Genomic DNA, 15,121 nt, shown 5'->3' on the forward strand with positions numbered 1-15,121 from the left:
ACGCCGTTTGGCCTAAAGTCATTTGGCATAAAGCCGTTTGGCATAACGTCGTTTGGCATAAAAGTCGTTTGGCATAAAGTCGTTTGGCATAATGGCCGTTTGGCATAATGGACGTTTGGCATAATGGTCATTTGGCATAATGTCCGTTTGGCATAATGGCCGTTTGGCATAAAAATATAAAAAATTATAAGGTAACATAAAATGTTGCTAAACATTAAAATACATAAGTTTTTTTCAATTTACCGATTTTCTAGGTTTAATCAAATCCCTAGGAAGGCCCCGTGTTTCTAGGTTTACCCAAAGCTAGGGACAATCCCCTAGCCCGGTCCGCAACGCGAAGCGTAAGGACCATACTTCATTTTAGTTCGAAAGCGAAGCGTGAGGAGGCTTCCTCGAAATTTTGATTCATCATTTTAGGACGGCCACATCTTTCTAGGTTTATTCAAAGCCCTAAGAAGGCCCCGTGTTTCTAGGTTTACCCAAAGCTAGGGACAATCCCCTAGCCCGGTCCGCAACGCGAAGCGTAAGGACCATACTTCATTTTAGTTCGAACGCGAAGCGTGAGGAGGCTTCCTCGAAATTTTGATCCATCATTTTAGAACGGCCATGTCTTTCTAGATTTATTCAAAGCCCTAGGAAGGTCCCGTGTTTCTAGGTTTACCCAAAGCTAGGGACAATCCCCTAGCCCGGTCCGCAACGCGAAGCGTAAGGACCATACTTCATTTTAGTTCGAACGCGAAGCGTGAGGAGGCCTCCTCGAAATTGTAACCGTCTGTTACATATTTTTGTGTGGCTCCGCCACAAAATCCAGTAATCCCTGTCCTTTACGGAAAAACAACAAATTTCACCCAAAAGAACGGCTAACTTCACCCATCCCAACTGTCATTCCGCACAGGCACTCTCTTTCTCTGAGTGATCCATAGGCGTCGTGCTCAACCAGGGTCGTCGCGGGGAAGTGTGGGCACCCAGAGAACGACGCACCATGTAATTTTGCAGGATGTATGGGCGTCGGCCGAAATTGTAGGTCTCGCGAATTTTGGCACCACTGAGCATGTTCTTTCTGTCTGTGATCTCGTTAAAGAAAAGTAGTGCGCGTCTTGTGTCGTTAAAGTAAAAATTTATTAAATTGTATGGTGTAAATTGATTAACCTATTTCTACTTATTCTAGAGTACAAAAACAAAAACACATTAAAAGTACAATGTTTAGTACAGTGTAAATTAAAATGCGGAAAAATAGTACGGTTAGTAAAATAAGAACGAAACATTGAAGTCGAAAAGCACATGTTAAAAGTTTTATGTAAATATGTTATAGCCAAAAAAATCGTTAAAAGAACAACACATTGTGAACGTTAAGCAGAACAAAACACATTTAAAAGAAAAGGTAAATGTTTGTGTGTAAAACAAAACAATTTGTGAACCACGTGGACGATGTTATTTAGTCGCTAGTATTATAACCTTACTTGGCAGGTCCAAGAGGGCCTTTTCTTGTTCGCATGCTTTTTCTCCAGTAACATCGTCCAGCTAGAACGCACAGCGGCACTAGAAACCCAAATCCAGAAGCAGACAGAAGAGACCACAACCCTAACCTTGCTCGCCACTTCAAGGTTGTCGACGAAGCCCTCCCGGTGCTTGGTAAAAGCTGAGATCATCAACAACAAGTTCCAGGCTCTTCCGGGACGCCGGAAAGAGGCCTGCTGAAGCTATCTTCGTCGTTGAAAACAACCCTATCAACTTTCGATGGAATTCCGTCGACTCAACCTAGTTCTAGCTTACAAACATCGTTCAACGGTTCCGCTGCATGCTGCAGCTAAGTACGAAGAAGAAAACCGCAAGTATGCTAAAATGAAAATGTGACGTCACCTTCCCAAAAATTGTTTAAAATAAACCCCAACATTATGTTTGTATACAAATTCAGGCTTTAGTAATTTGCAAGAGATAATTGGTTGATTTACACCTTTCTTAAATTCATACTCGTTTTTCCAATCATTTGCTTAAAAGTTCACTTTCATGAGATTACATGCTTTGCCCGCCTCGATTTAATGTTCATTAATAGTGTGGACTGGTTGCTAGCATGCGAAGTAATCACCCGTGTACGCCCCTGGTCGACTCGATTCTAACTGGATCACTCTGCTGCGAGTTCCGCGGAAAGGAAGTGTCGCGTTGCATCATCAAAACGACCCTGAGTTCCCATTTGTTTACCTTTCCCAAATCCCCACCCACTGAGCTAACTCCGTGTTACAAAATTTTGATCCATCATTTTAGGACGGCCATGTCTTTCTAGGTTTATAAAAAGCCCTAGGAAGGTCCCGTGTTTCTAGGTTTACCCAAAGCTAGAAACAATCCCCTAGCCCGGTCCGCAACGCGAAGCGTAAGGACCATACTTCATTTTAGTTCGAACGCGAAGCGTGAGGAGGCTTCTTCGAAATTTTGATCCATCATTTTAGGACGGCCACGTCTTTCTAGGTTTATTCAAAGCCCTAGGAAGGCCCCGTGTTTCTAGGTTTACCCAAAGTTAAAGACAATCCCCTAGCCCTGTCCGCAACGCGAAGCGTAAGGACCATATTTTATTTTAGTTCGAACGCGAAGCGTGAGTAGGCTTCCTCGAAATTTTTATCCATCATTTTATGCCAAACGGCCATTATGCCAAACGGCCATTATGCCAAATGACCATTATGCCAAACGGCCATTATGCCAAACGGCCATTATGCCAAACGGCCATTATGCCAGACGACTTTATGCCAAACGACTTTTATGCCAAACGGCGTTATGCCAAACGGCTTTATGCCAAATGACTTTATGCCAATCGGTATACAATCATTTTGAAAGCAAGTATGTACACGTGGACATGACCCAAACCCCTACCCCCCTCTCCGTGGACAAGCGTGGATATTTCCATACACCCCTCCCCCCCTAAGTTGTCCACGTGGTATATGAACGGCCCCTAGATCAATTTTGTTGGTTTAGCAAAATTAAAAATTTTAAGAATGAAAATAATTAAAAATTTTATAAATCGCTATTTTAAATTCAGTGTGTTTGAGAACATGAGTGAACTACAAACGTTTTGGAATCCATCTCTTCGTACTAAGCGGAACGGATGAACTTTTATTGGAAAGATCTTCTACTCGGGATCGCTTCGCTCCAATATTTATCTTTCTGCGCGTTTTCTTTGTAGCAGCTCTGTGGGCTGACATTTTGTATAGACTTTAGAGAGGGCTAGCGTGTCCAGAATTGATTGTGTAATTTCGTGTATATTTTAGAAAACTGAGTGTATATTTTATCGTGTTGTGCTACCGTGATATATGTTCTACCGGAAATAGTCGGTATTTGTACCGAAAGTTGATCGAGCTGCTCGAAAAATCCATGCGAAAAACTTTCATCCCGGAAGGCGATAATCTAAAGATAACTTTTTTTATTCCCCCTGTGACTGCACTGCGCGGCGTGTCCTAAGAAGAAAAGAGAACAAGCAAAAAATAAAATGGCTCCACCGCACAAGAAATACCGGAAGAACCAGTCCAAGGGGCCGTACTACTTCTTCATGATGGAGTACCGGAAGAAGCAGGAAGCGGCCGGGCATGTCTTCCGCGGCGGCAACCACGAAGTCCAGCTAAAGGCGTCCCCGATTTGGAACGTAAGTCGGATGTTGATCATAATCATAGTACTTTAAAATATTATTATTTTCCATTTACTATGGATCATGATCTTATTTATTTATTTAAAAAATTCGTCGTTGGGACTCTATCTCGAGACCATTGGCTCAGAAGGCAAGCGTTCTACAAATCAGCTATGGCCATAGTCCTTATTGAAATAAAAAAAAAACTAATTTGGAAAATCATTTAAGTACAAAATTAGAAAATTTGATTGAGACCCTTTTTTACAAAAAAATGCTTTTACAACCATTCTTCGAATACTTGGTAGGTATTTGCTATCATACTTTTTTAAGCTACATACATCATATCTCTTAAATTTGGTTGTCAAGATTTTCATTTTTCTTTGAGAAGTTTTTCTTAAGTTCGCTAATTTGTTAAAGGAAAAAGTAGAGTAACATTGAAATAGCTTCAAGTTGAGAGTTAATCGTATCTGAATTCTGAAGCACCTGTTCGAAAACAACTCTGTTTTTTTTAAAGTAATTTCTTGTTTTAAGGGATAATCGAGAGCAACGAACCTACAAGTGCAGTTTCGCATTTATTCTTTACCTTTATTTGCTATTCCTTAAATTCGCAGTCCATGGCGCCCGATGAGAAAACTAAGTACAACGAGATGGCCCGGGAGCATCGCGAGTGGCTCCGGGACAACGGAGAAAAGTACACCTCCCAGGGTGTACCGATTTCGGTCGTCGAAGCGGAACAGAAAGCCAAAGTCCAAAAGGGCGAACTGATCCGAAATACCATCAGCACCATGCTGGACAACGGCATCGCCAACAACGGTAGGAACGAATCCTTGGTTTGGTTGGTTTAAGTTGTTGAGCAGTTTTTTTAAATGGTTTTCTATATTTCCAGAGTTGGAAAAGGTCGAGTTCTATTTCATATCCTTTTCATATTTTTGCGTAACATCCGGGGGCACTTATATTCCGGCCGAAATGGGTGTGGTGCGCTACAGTTTGAAAGACGGTGTCAAGGATAAGTTGCACATGTTTATCGATCCTGGCAAACTTCCGCTGGGCATGGCCTATGAAGCGAAACAACACGCCGAAAGCGACCATCAGCTTCCGATCCCGCCAGATGCCATGGGGGAGAAGGATAACGATGAGATTATCCTGCGGCTTTTCAGCTTTCTTTCGAACCAGGAAAAACTACCGCCTCTATTTACCGATGCTCCTGATATCAAGGTGGTAGAAAATATCCTGAAGGGTATTCTGGCTCAGGGTGCCATGGACGATAATACTTTGCTGGTTTGCCCGATGGCCGAACTGTTTTATCAACTGAAACGTGCCACCGAGAGTTTTGGCATGGACATCAAAACGTTCCCTTCTGTGCACATTGCACAGGCCATCATTCAGAAGGACGTGTACGAGTACACGAAAGATATTGCATGCGACTACCACGAAGAGCTGGGCAACGGCAAGTATTGTCCGCTTTCTAAATGTGTCCGATGGGCGTTCATTATTTCCGACAGTTGCTGTCTGGATTTGAGCATCGAGATGAAACCGGGCAAACATTTGCCCAAGAACGCTGACACGGCCCTCTGCAGCACTACCGTGGGCGATACGAGCACTGTGCTCAGCAACCAGATGGATAACTGCTCGTTCGTTTCCTCGTCGGAGGTAACACATATAACGAACCCGAGAATGAACAAGCTCCCGCGGGACCACTACGATTCGTTCGACGACAAGGGGTCCAAGTTGTATAGCCAGAGCTATGGAATAAAGCCTGGGTCGTCTTCGTCGAGCTATCGCTCCAGCCGGGACTACGAGTCAACTAGGGTAGGTTTTTTTCTGCTTTATTGCCGAACAATTTCATTCTTGACCGAATTGTTTAATTTGCAGATCAAGGATGACCCGGATGCAAAATATGACGGTTACAGCAGCAGCAGTAGCCGACATGACTCCCGAGACCCGCGATACTCACGCGGTTCAACTTCTTCGTACCGTGGATCTTCGCCGTCTCGAAGCTCTTACGATAGTGGCTATCGCCGGGACAAAGATTCCTACAGAGATTCACGAGATCGCGACTCTTACAGGGATTCTCGAGATTCTCGAGAGCGGGGGCGTGATTCGTACCGAGATCGCGATTCGTACAGAGACCGGGACAGTTATAGTCGGCGCGGTCGCGATTCTCCCGATTACAGTGACTACAGTTCGTCCCGAACAGTCAAGCAGGAACGTCGTTCACCCGATTCGGACCGCGGTCGCTCGTCGCGTCGCCGGGTAAGTGACGACGATTACTCTCCGGTTCGCGTTAAAGACGAACGCCGTTCGCCGAGTCCGGGCGCCTCGAGCAGCCGTCGAGAAGACCGCCGCAGATCGCCACCGGCTTCAACAACCTCGTCGTCGTACAGTGCCGTTACCGGGTACGGGCGTGGTTCACTGTACAGGCCACCGGCTTCCCCGCCAGGAAGCAGCCAATTTTCCACTAGTGACTTTCCCGAGCTGGGAGCAGGTCGTGGCAAATTGAGCAAATAAGAAAAAAGAAATTTTACTACATATATTGACAATCGAAATGAACATCTTTTCGAAGGAACCGATTTTGCTAGCCCTCACACAAACAAAACACAGATACCTTTAAGAGAACCCTCTGGTGAAATCAATCATTTCAAACCAGTCTAAATTTACTAACTTTGAATTGTATATTAAGCTCACAAAGTTTTAATCTGTTCGTATCATTTCACGTAATCTCTTCATGTATATTTTTTTTGTGTTTTTTTGTATCCTTTTATGTTTTTCAAACAACATTTACCTATGATTTTACCATATTCTGCACCCATTTGCTAACTAGGCTTATCAGTTTTTTTTGTACACTGTAAGTAATTTTTGTGACAACCAGATTTTGAAGAAAGTAAATATCCCAGAAATTGGTCCTTATTGTCCAAATAAAATAATGATAAAATATAAACTATGATATGAAAAAGAAAAATTAAATCTTACTGGTTTCCCCTTACTAAATTCCAAAATGATGAGAGCTACGCCGCAACGCTTTTCTTACTACGATAAGAATCAAACTACAATTTGAAAGATAAGTTCACTGTCGTTCAAGTCTTGAAAAAAAAACGAAAATCTATAACTTGCTCTAGGCATTCATAACATTGAAGAAAAATATTACGTCTCAAAGGATAATAGAAATATATTTGAATCCCAGTCTCTGTCTGTGGAGAACCAGAAAGAAAAAATATGTGAACAAGTGTTTTTGAAATTGCAGTCAATGTGAGATAGAACTTAAACTTAATATTGGTACATCCTACTAAAAACAGGCGAGTATAAAATAAAGTTAAAATTTCCCGGTATCACCTAGTGAAAAAAAAATTGTGTTCACTTTTGTTTGATAAATTGTCTTCGAAAGCCTTAAACATTAATCGCTCAAAGCTAAAATGCTTCTGATAAGAGACAACAAACGGAAGTTTAAAATGTGAGCTAAGACTTTTGTGTTCAGGACCCGGAAACGATTCCAGCGCTTTCTTTAAGCTTACTCGACCAACTAATCCAGGTGATAAAAACCATCAGAACATTGTTTGAAGTCGTAAAAAATGCTTAAATACCTAGCTCACCCAGCATGCAGTTCGAGTCACAAGACAATCCTATCATTCTTGGATGTTTCAGAGCAAAGCAAAAGCCAGCACTACTTGGAAAAAGTACAGCTTTATTTCGTTCAACAAGCGTGCTGCAGCTGCCGGTTAAGATTGCTTAGCTTAATTTGTAACCGCTTCTCCACGTAAAGCCGAATAATGTCGACGCCCATCTTGGGATAACGCTTCGAAATCGAGCGAACCAAGTTCTCCACGATGCCTTCGTTCTTATAGAACGTTACGTCCCTCAAATAGCTGTCGAGCTTTTTGGCCTGTTCGGTCCACAGCTGTGAGGGTGTGACATTGTCGACTGCGCCGCGTCCATCCGGAGTAACCACGTAACAATCGTTCACCCGCTCGATGTTGCAACTGTAATCGCCCAGGTATTCGTACTTGTATTTGAGTGTGTTTGCAATGTTGTAGGTCAGGTAAGAGCACGCGCCCGCTTCGGTGATGGTATTAACATCGTAATCAAAGACGCTTTCTTCGAAGGAATGAACGTTGTTCGGCAGGTCCAGGCTGGATTGAACCTTAGCAGTAACGATTGCTTCATCCTCCTCGGTGCACAAGCTAAACTGCCAAAGGATTGTACTTATTGGGGTAGTTTCCTCTTTATGGTGGTCTTGAAATTTCGAGAACAGATTATTCATGTTATGCAACGTCAGTTGCTCCGTCGGTATCACGATGTTATATTTCAAATTTATTCCAGAAGCAAGCTTACGCAACGAGCTAATCGAAACCATCACAATTTGGCGAATGAAACACTCTTCCTGGTCTTCGCTCTTAACGGTTTCGAATATCTCGAAGAGATCATTCAACACCTTGGTTTGTCGTTTTGCCGCTTGTTCAGTTGTTGCCGCTGGCTTCAGAGTTGCAAGATCGAACCAGTCTCGCAAGATCTCTATCATTTTGCCCAATGCAGCAACTGAAGCTTCACCTTCCTCAGCTAGTGTTGTCAATGCTCGTGATGTACCGTGAGATATAAGGGTTTTCGTACCCTCAAAGTCTGTGTCATCGAATGTCTGCAAGGAAATTTTGAAAGAAATATTCAGTGAGATGAGAATTATCTACTAAAGTGATCGAACACTTTTTTTTTCAAAATTAGGCGGTGTAGTCTACTTGTAGAGTTAATTTTACAGTTTATCATGACAAACGATTTTTTTTCATAAATTTAATCTAAACCCATTTACAATAGAGATCTGATGGGATAGATTTAAACGCCTTTGTATAGGCAACGGAAAAATTATCATTGCTGGTGCCAAATTTCAATCAAAAAATTTAATGAGTTGCATTGAACAAGGTAGATTATATCTGGGATTCTTATCAGTTGATTAAATATAATTATGTTCGCAAGCCCAATCTGTGGAAATGTTGTATTCAAACGTGCCAATGCGACATTACGACGAATATTTAACCCTCAAGCAAACATAAGTATAGTTTAATATCTTCTAATAGCTGAGCGAAAAACATTGGTTTTAGACTAAAAACAGTGAAAACTTTGTCTCAGTTCATTGGAGAATTTTCTGTTTTCTTTAAATCAGGAATTCCTCATGACATTAGAGATCAAAGATTAAAGAGCACAAACTCCATACCTGCTCACTGATGAGATGTCTCGTTATTTCCAGTTTATCCTTAATGAGGGGGTGTTGCGATTCGAACAGCTTTTCAATCACTTCTTTCGATATCAGCACGTCGTCCTGTATCAACAGTCCCTCGAACACCAGTGTCCTGTGCAGCATCCTGAGTGTTGAATATGCACATCCAAATGCAAACACCGGTTGGTTCGTTTGTGGATGTCTTATGAAGGGTTGCTCAACGGTTACGTCCAACTCGTTCCACAGATCAAAAGTTTCCAGCTCGCAAGGTCCGCAAATTGCCAGGACATTGAATTCAATACTATGTAATTCATTGATTAAAGCTTCTATTAATTCGAGGGTGTAAGTTAAATCAAATTCCAGATACAACGGCTGGTACCAATTATCAAACAACCCTTGGACTGCTATACAGTACAACTGACCGTTGTGATCTATTACCTGATCACGAATGGGATCGTAGTGGTATTGAGTTTTGACTTTGGTTCGTCCTAATGTAAGAACGCATTCACGGTTTCGCGGCGATAGCTGTTTGCCAAATGCTTGTAGAACGCTAAGAACCCGAATGAGGTAACCTCTTTCTTTATAGCACGGTTGCAACCATTGAGCTATCGCCTCCGAAGAGGGTAACGGGTATTTCAGTTCTTTCCGAAGATTTTCATAGAAATCTTTTGCCATCATCCGAGTGTAAACAGCCTTGAACATATCTTCGTTGTCCCAGGAGACTACACAATCGGGATCTAATATCTTTTGTATTTGATTTTTAGTCAAACAGCTTTTCAGCACTTCATTCATTCTTATGGTTAGATTTTTCTTCTCGATGTCCTTCAGTTCTTGCAACGCTTTTGTTATATTAATCATTTCCGTTTTGGCAAGTTGAATTTTTTCATTCTTTTTCTCCACCGTTTGTTCCAGTTCTTTGATTCGGCGCTGAAGTGTGGCTACGTCTGGTTCGGCTGCTGAACCCAAGTCGCAAAACTCGATAGCGGTATCGATTTGAGTTGGTTCAGATTTATCCAGCTTTATAAGGAGGTTACGTGATCCGGATCCGTTGCCTGTTTCCGTAGCCTTTTTCAATGAGCGTTTCAGTTGACGAAAAGGATTTCGAATCGGTTCCGGCGGCCCCACTTGCAGCAGTTTATCAACCTCGGCTTTACGCTTTCGCCGCTGTTCTTCTTCATTGTCAATCAAAGGGCGTCTCTGTCTCTTCCGTGTTGTCCTGATTGTGGGAAAAGCTAAAAATATTTAAGAAATCAATAACACATTTTCTAAGTCACCGATCACAAGTGGTTAAATGTGGACAACAATATTCATCCGAGCGAAGATTGATCGATGGAACACCACAAGGTTCATGCCTGAGTGCCTTGTTATTCAGCCTTTACATCAACAGTATTGTCAAAGATCTTAAGTGTCAATATCACCTATATGCAGATGATCTGCAAATCTATACATCAGGTTCCATCAACAACTTGAATAACATGGTTACTTTGGTTAATGAAGATCTAGCCTACATTGAGCTCTGGAGCAGGCAGAATTCTCTTCATCCCAATCCGAAGAAGACTCAAGCTATCATTTTTTCCAAGACTGGTTCACTAACCACGAGCAATGATATAGTTTTCTGTGGAGAAATTATTCCGACACAAAAACACATCAAAAACCTTGGCTTGGCGATGGACGAACAACTGAGTTGGAATAGACAGGTGAACGAAGTGGTCTCAAAGGTATACCTGACCCTCCGGACTTTCACAGGTTTCAAGGCAGTTCTTCCTATAGCGACACGTATTAAGCTGGTGCAAGCAGTAATCATCCCGATTTATTCATATTGCGACGTAGTGTACTATCCCGGTCTGTCAGCTCAGCAAAAGAATCAACTACTTCGCAGCTATAAATCGGCAGTACGATTTGTATACGGTCTACGTCGCAGAGACAGTACTACAAATCTAAGGAACAGCATCCTGGGCCATGATCTACCAGAGAACTATCACCAACGCATTAGTTGTTTTATGCGTAACTTGTACTACGAGGGCGCCCCAGAATATCTGCAAAGTGAAATGCAAAGAACGCGGAGTGATAGATCCAAATCCTTCGTTGTACCTCAACAAACCACAACATCTAGGAAAAGTATCCTGATTTACGGCGCGTCTCACTGGAACCAACTCCCAATACAAACCAGATCAGCGGAATCCATGGCAATCTTCAAGCGGAAACTCAGACAGTGACTTTTGAACCTACAGAACCAGAGTTTTGTATTATTCAATCTCTCCTAAATTGTAATTCCTTGACCTTGTGCAATAGTTACATATAACTTTAAGGCTACCGTAATTTCAATGAATAAATTATTATTAATTAAATTATTATTAACTAATTAAATTAATTAAATCCCAAACAAAGAACATTACCATTCTTGTTCAGCACAGTTTTTTTGATGCCATCGAGCAGTTCCGATTTCAGATCTCTTTCGATATACTTTTTCTCGAAATGTTCGCTGCATACAAATTTATTGAAGATTGCATCGTTTTTCGTGAGGCCACAAAATTCGAGCCATTTTTTCTGCCGTTCCCCATTGGCCGGCATCCTGTGGTAGGTGATTTTCTCGAGTGGATCCACAAGCATCTTGTCGGTTACCTTCGCCCTGTTGTCACAAACTAAACATTGCTTGGCCATTGTTCCGGAAATCGTCGATTATGCGGACCGGTCAACGAAACTCCGAAATAAACAACGCAAACCATCTAAACAATAATAAATTATTTTTTTGTTTGATAACAACAACAAACAATTACCTATTGATTCAAAAGGTCGCATGTTGGAAACACGGACTATATGGTAAACAAGGTAAATATATAAAGATAAAATATGATCCGACATACATCATCCGCGCTGGGTGGCCTGGCAATTACTAGATCTCAAATGAGGAACTACATCGCCCGCCGTTGTCTTCTAAATGCGCTATGGATACATGGAAAATAATAAAAAGGTAAAATTTACCTTTTTGCGAGGTGCCTAGCAAAAAGGTAAATTTTACCTTTTTTCAATTCACCTAGCAAAAAGGTAGATTTTACCATTTTCTCATTCACCTAGCAAAATAGTAAATAATACCGTTTTCCCATTCACTGATTTAAAAGGTAAATGCTTAATTGTTTGTTTGATTGGTTTCTTCAATAAAAATTAATTTAAAAAAAACACAATTCATGAAAAAATTGGTATTTATTTAAAATAAATAGGGAGTTACCTAATATTTATTTTTGAAATATATCACCGTGTTCTTTAAAAATTGTTGAGGCAAGTCCTTTGTTCGCCAAGCTTGTCAGGTCCGGCTTGCCCGGAATAATATCTGAAGGCTGACGGGAATACAACACGAAGCTCTGTGGGCCGATCTGAAACAAAAGCAAAGTATTATGAAGAGAACCAGCACAACTAAAAGAAATCTAAGAAAACACTTACCATTTTGTTCCGATTTTCACATATTGTGCACGAAGCAGAACTTGTTCCTCAACGGAAAAACAGCTTAACCTCAATAAACGGATTCGTCAAATAGTTACTTTTTTTCGAGATGATTTGTACCGTTTTGTTGAGCTCAATCCAGGTCAACTTCACCTCGCTACGAGGTAAGTTTTACCTTATTTGGATTTACCTTTCTTTCTGGGTGAATTATACTTTTTGATTCAGCTCAATTCAGGTGAACTTCACCTCGCTACGAGGTGAAATTTACCTTTTTTGGATTCACATTTTTTCTCGGTGAATTGTACCTTTTTTCATTCTTCGTTTCAGGTATATTTTACCTCGCTGTGAGGTGAGTTTCACCTCGAATAGGTAGAAGTTACCTTTTTGGCTTTTGCGAGCATTCATCTTTGCTGTCTCGGTAAATTTTACCTTTTTATTATTTTCCGTGTATGAATTGGGTACACGCTGCGAAGAGATGAAAACAAGATTTGCAGAGGCGCGCGAAATGGAATCCAGAACACGGAAATAAAAAAAAAAAGGTAAAATTTACCGAGAAGTGAGGTGATTTTTCTCCACCCTGCTTTCTCGGTGAATTCAACCTTTTTTTCATTCACCTAGCAAAAAATACCTTAATTTTACCTTTTATTCAGATCATCTTGCAAAAAGGTAAATTTTAACTTTTTCGCATTCACCTTGCAGAATAGTAAATAATACCGTTTTCCCATTCACTGATTTAAAAGGTAAATGCAAGTTGGTTTGGTTGGTTTCTGCAATAAAATAAAACTAAAACTAAATTTATTTAAACATTGATGTGAAATTTATCTGTGGACAAATCTGAAACAAGAGCAAAGTATAATGACGAGAACCAGCACAACTAATCTAAGCGAACATATACCATTCTATTCCAATTTTCACATATTGTTCCTGACTGACAAACAGCTTAAACTCAATAAACGGTTTCGGCAAATACCTAGTTACTTTTTTTTTAGATGAATTGTACCGTTTTGTTTAGCTCAATCCAGATCCACTTCACCTAGCTAAGAGTAAGTTTTACCTTTTTTGGATTTACCTTCTTTGTAGGTGAATAATTCAATTATACAATTATTGTACTTTTTTATTCAGCTCAATTCAGGTGAACTCTACCTCGCTACGTGGTAAGATTTACCTTTTTTTGGATTCACCTTTTTCTCGATGAATTGTACTTTTTTTTGTCTGCAGAGGTCAGGTAAACTTTACCTCACCCCAAAAAGGTAGAAGTTATACCTTTTTGGCTTCCACGAGCTTTCACCTTGCTATCTCGGTAAATTTTACCTTTTTTTTCATTTTCCGTGGAAGGACATCGAAGGAGAGACTTTTTTTTAAACTCAAAATTAAGTATTTTTGGTTCAAAACAGCACTTCGATGGCTTCCCTCAACTTTGAGTTTGACTGGGCAATAGCAAAACTAAGTTCTGATACTAAGCCGAACTCGGATTTATCCTTTTTTTTCGAGGGTAGCTGATTCTCAGGGAATTAAAGGATGATTAAAATTTGTTGTACCCGGATGTTGCTGTTCCGGTACATTGCATTGCAATTACAGAGCGGTGGAAAGTTTTGACATTCCCGGTCAAAGAAAACTTCCGGATGTTACTTCCCACGGGAAGTAAACAACATCCAGAAGTTTCCGGACATTCCAAGCCACTCACCATATGATGAAAATGACGGACAGAATTTTACGCTGACACGGTGAACATGCATTTCATTATGAAGTTCCTTCATAGTCTTCCGGTAATTGTTCCGGAACGACATAATTTTGCGACGTGTTCGTTGGTTGCTGTTCCGGTTCGGACTGAACTCGCTAAGTGTTTTCAGTCCAACAAAGAGAGTTCAATTTTTAGTTCATAAGGTCGAACTCAGCTTTGATCCCTCGCCGAAAGAAAAAAAGGGATCAATTTTGAGTTCGCAGTTCGAACTCCGTTTTGATCCATCGCAAGGAGGAAAAAAGGGTACTTAACTTTAAGTTCATAGAATCGAACTATGTTTTGAACCTCGGTCGGCGGTCGTACTTAATTTTGAGTTAAAAAAAAAGAGCGTGTAGTGCCTGAAAAAGCTGAAGTTAAAAGCTATATGTTGCATATGTAGGAAAAAAAATAAAAATTTTTTAAGATCATGGCCCCAAAAAATGTTAAAAAGTGGTGTAAAAACTGTACTTTTTAATAAATCAACAATCAAAGCCGTTCCAGGAACAATAATTTTTTTTTGAAAAGTGAATTGGAAAGTTGACGTAATTTGTGACATTTTGGCATCTTTAGATTTACAAAAAAATGAAACACAGAATATTTGACGGCTATTCAAATGTAGCTGTTTTTAGACATTTTTATCAATTTTGATTTTCTGAGATTATTCCTCCACTTACGTTCCGCTTTGCTCTGGATTTTTATTATGTTAACGCAAGATTTGAGTAATAAAACTATATGCACAAGTAAGGCTGTTTTATACCGGTTCTAGTGATGTAATTACATTGTCAATACGGTGATTAGCAAAAATATTCTTATATATAAAAATGGAGGCATTTTCTTTGTAACAACATCACGTATGAATGGTCGGTCGGAATGAAGTGAAATTTGGTATCCGAGGTTTTTTTGGGTCAGAGATGGTTTGTATAATAGTTTCAAGAATCTCACTTTTTATGAAAGGGGGGTCCCCATACAAAGTTATCTCTTCTTCACATCTTCTTATATATAAAAATGGAGGCATTTTCTTTGTAACAACATCACGTATGAATGGTCGGTCGGAATGAAGTGAAATTTGGTATCCGAGGGTTTTTTGGGTCAGAGATGGTTTGTATAATAGTTTCAAGGATCTCACTTTTTATGGAAGGTGGTCCCAATACAA

General features: G+C 40.4%; 3 protein-coding genes across 3 annotated transcripts; 2 read left to right on the top strand and 1 right to left on the bottom strand.

The window, feature by feature from the left end:
* The first annotated feature begins 1,206 nt into the window (after nt 1–1,206).
* On the top strand, nt 1,207–1,752 carry LOC129751229 (uncharacterized). The gene is made up of 3 exons (XM_055746598.1): nt 1,207–1,241; nt 1,313–1,381; nt 1,468–1,752. Exons 1-3 carry the CDS (start codon nt 1,224–1,226, stop codon nt 1,696–1,698), a joined length of 318 nt encoding a protein of 105 aa, XP_055602573.1. The 5' UTR covers nt 1,207–1,223; the 3' UTR covers nt 1,699–1,752.
* Nucleotides 1,753–3,163: 1,411 nt separating this feature from the next.
* Nucleotides 3,164–6,710, top strand: LOC129755573 (protein maelstrom homolog). Its single transcript, XM_055752129.1, has 4 exons — nt 3,164–3,628; nt 4,222–4,423; nt 4,497–5,419; nt 5,483–6,710. Exons 1-4 carry the CDS (start codon nt 3,476–3,478, stop codon nt 6,116–6,118), a joined length of 1,914 nt encoding a protein of 637 aa, XP_055608104.1. The 5' UTR covers nt 3,164–3,475; the 3' UTR covers nt 6,119–6,710.
* Nucleotides 6,711–7,288: 578 nt separating this feature from the next.
* On the bottom strand, nt 7,289–11,527 carry LOC129755572 (uncharacterized). Its single transcript, XM_055752128.1, has 3 exons — nt 11,207–11,527; nt 8,808–10,042; nt 7,289–8,237 (listed from the first exon to the last, which is right to left on the bottom strand). Exons 1-3 carry the CDS (start codon nt 11,469–11,471, stop codon nt 7,299–7,301), a joined length of 2,439 nt encoding a protein of 812 aa, XP_055608103.1. The 5' UTR covers nt 11,472–11,527; the 3' UTR covers nt 7,289–7,298.
* Between the last annotated feature and the right edge of the window lie 3,594 nt (nt 11,528–15,121).

Source organism: Uranotaenia lowii, chromosome 3 (assembly GCF_029784155.1).
Source record: "Uranotaenia lowii strain MFRU-FL chromosome 3, ASM2978415v1, whole genome shotgun sequence".
Lineage (NCBI taxonomy): Eukaryota > Metazoa > Arthropoda > Insecta > Diptera > Culicidae > Uranotaenia > Uranotaenia lowii.

What these genes read in the sequence shown, in the direction of transcription:
- LOC129755573 (XM_055752129.1), top strand. Translation starts at nt 3,476, where the DNA reads ATGGCTCCACCGCACAAGAAATACCGGAAGAACCAGTCCAAGGGGCCG. An exon ending in CAACGGCATCGCCAACAACG is followed by an intron (nt 4,424 to 4,496) that starts GTAGGAACGAAT and finishes CTATATTTCCAG; the next exon opens with AGTTGGAAAAGGTCGAGTTC. An exon ending in GGGACTACGAGTCAACTAGG is followed by an intron (nt 5,420 to 5,482) that starts GTAGGTTTTTTT and finishes TTTAATTTGCAG; the next exon opens with ATCAAGGATGACCCGGATGC.
- LOC129755572 (XM_055752128.1), bottom strand. Translation starts at nt 11,471, where the DNA reads ATGGCCAAGCAATGTTTAGTTTGTGACAACAGGGCGAAGGTAACCGAC. An exon ending in AACTGTGCTGAACAAGAATG is followed by an intron (nt 10,043 to 11,206) that starts GTAATGTTCTTT and finishes AAATATTTTTAG; the next exon opens with CTTTTCCCACAATCAGGACA. An exon ending in GACATCTCATCAGTGAGCAG is followed by an intron (nt 8,238 to 8,807) that starts GTATGGAGTTTG and finishes ATTTCCTTGCAG; the next exon opens with ACATTCGATGACACAGACTT.
- LOC129751229 (XM_055746598.1), top strand. An exon ending in AAACACATTTAAAAGAAAAG is followed by an intron (nt 1,382 to 1,467) that starts GTAAATGTTTGT and finishes CTTACTTGGCAG; the next exon opens with GTCCAAGAGGGCCTTTTCTT.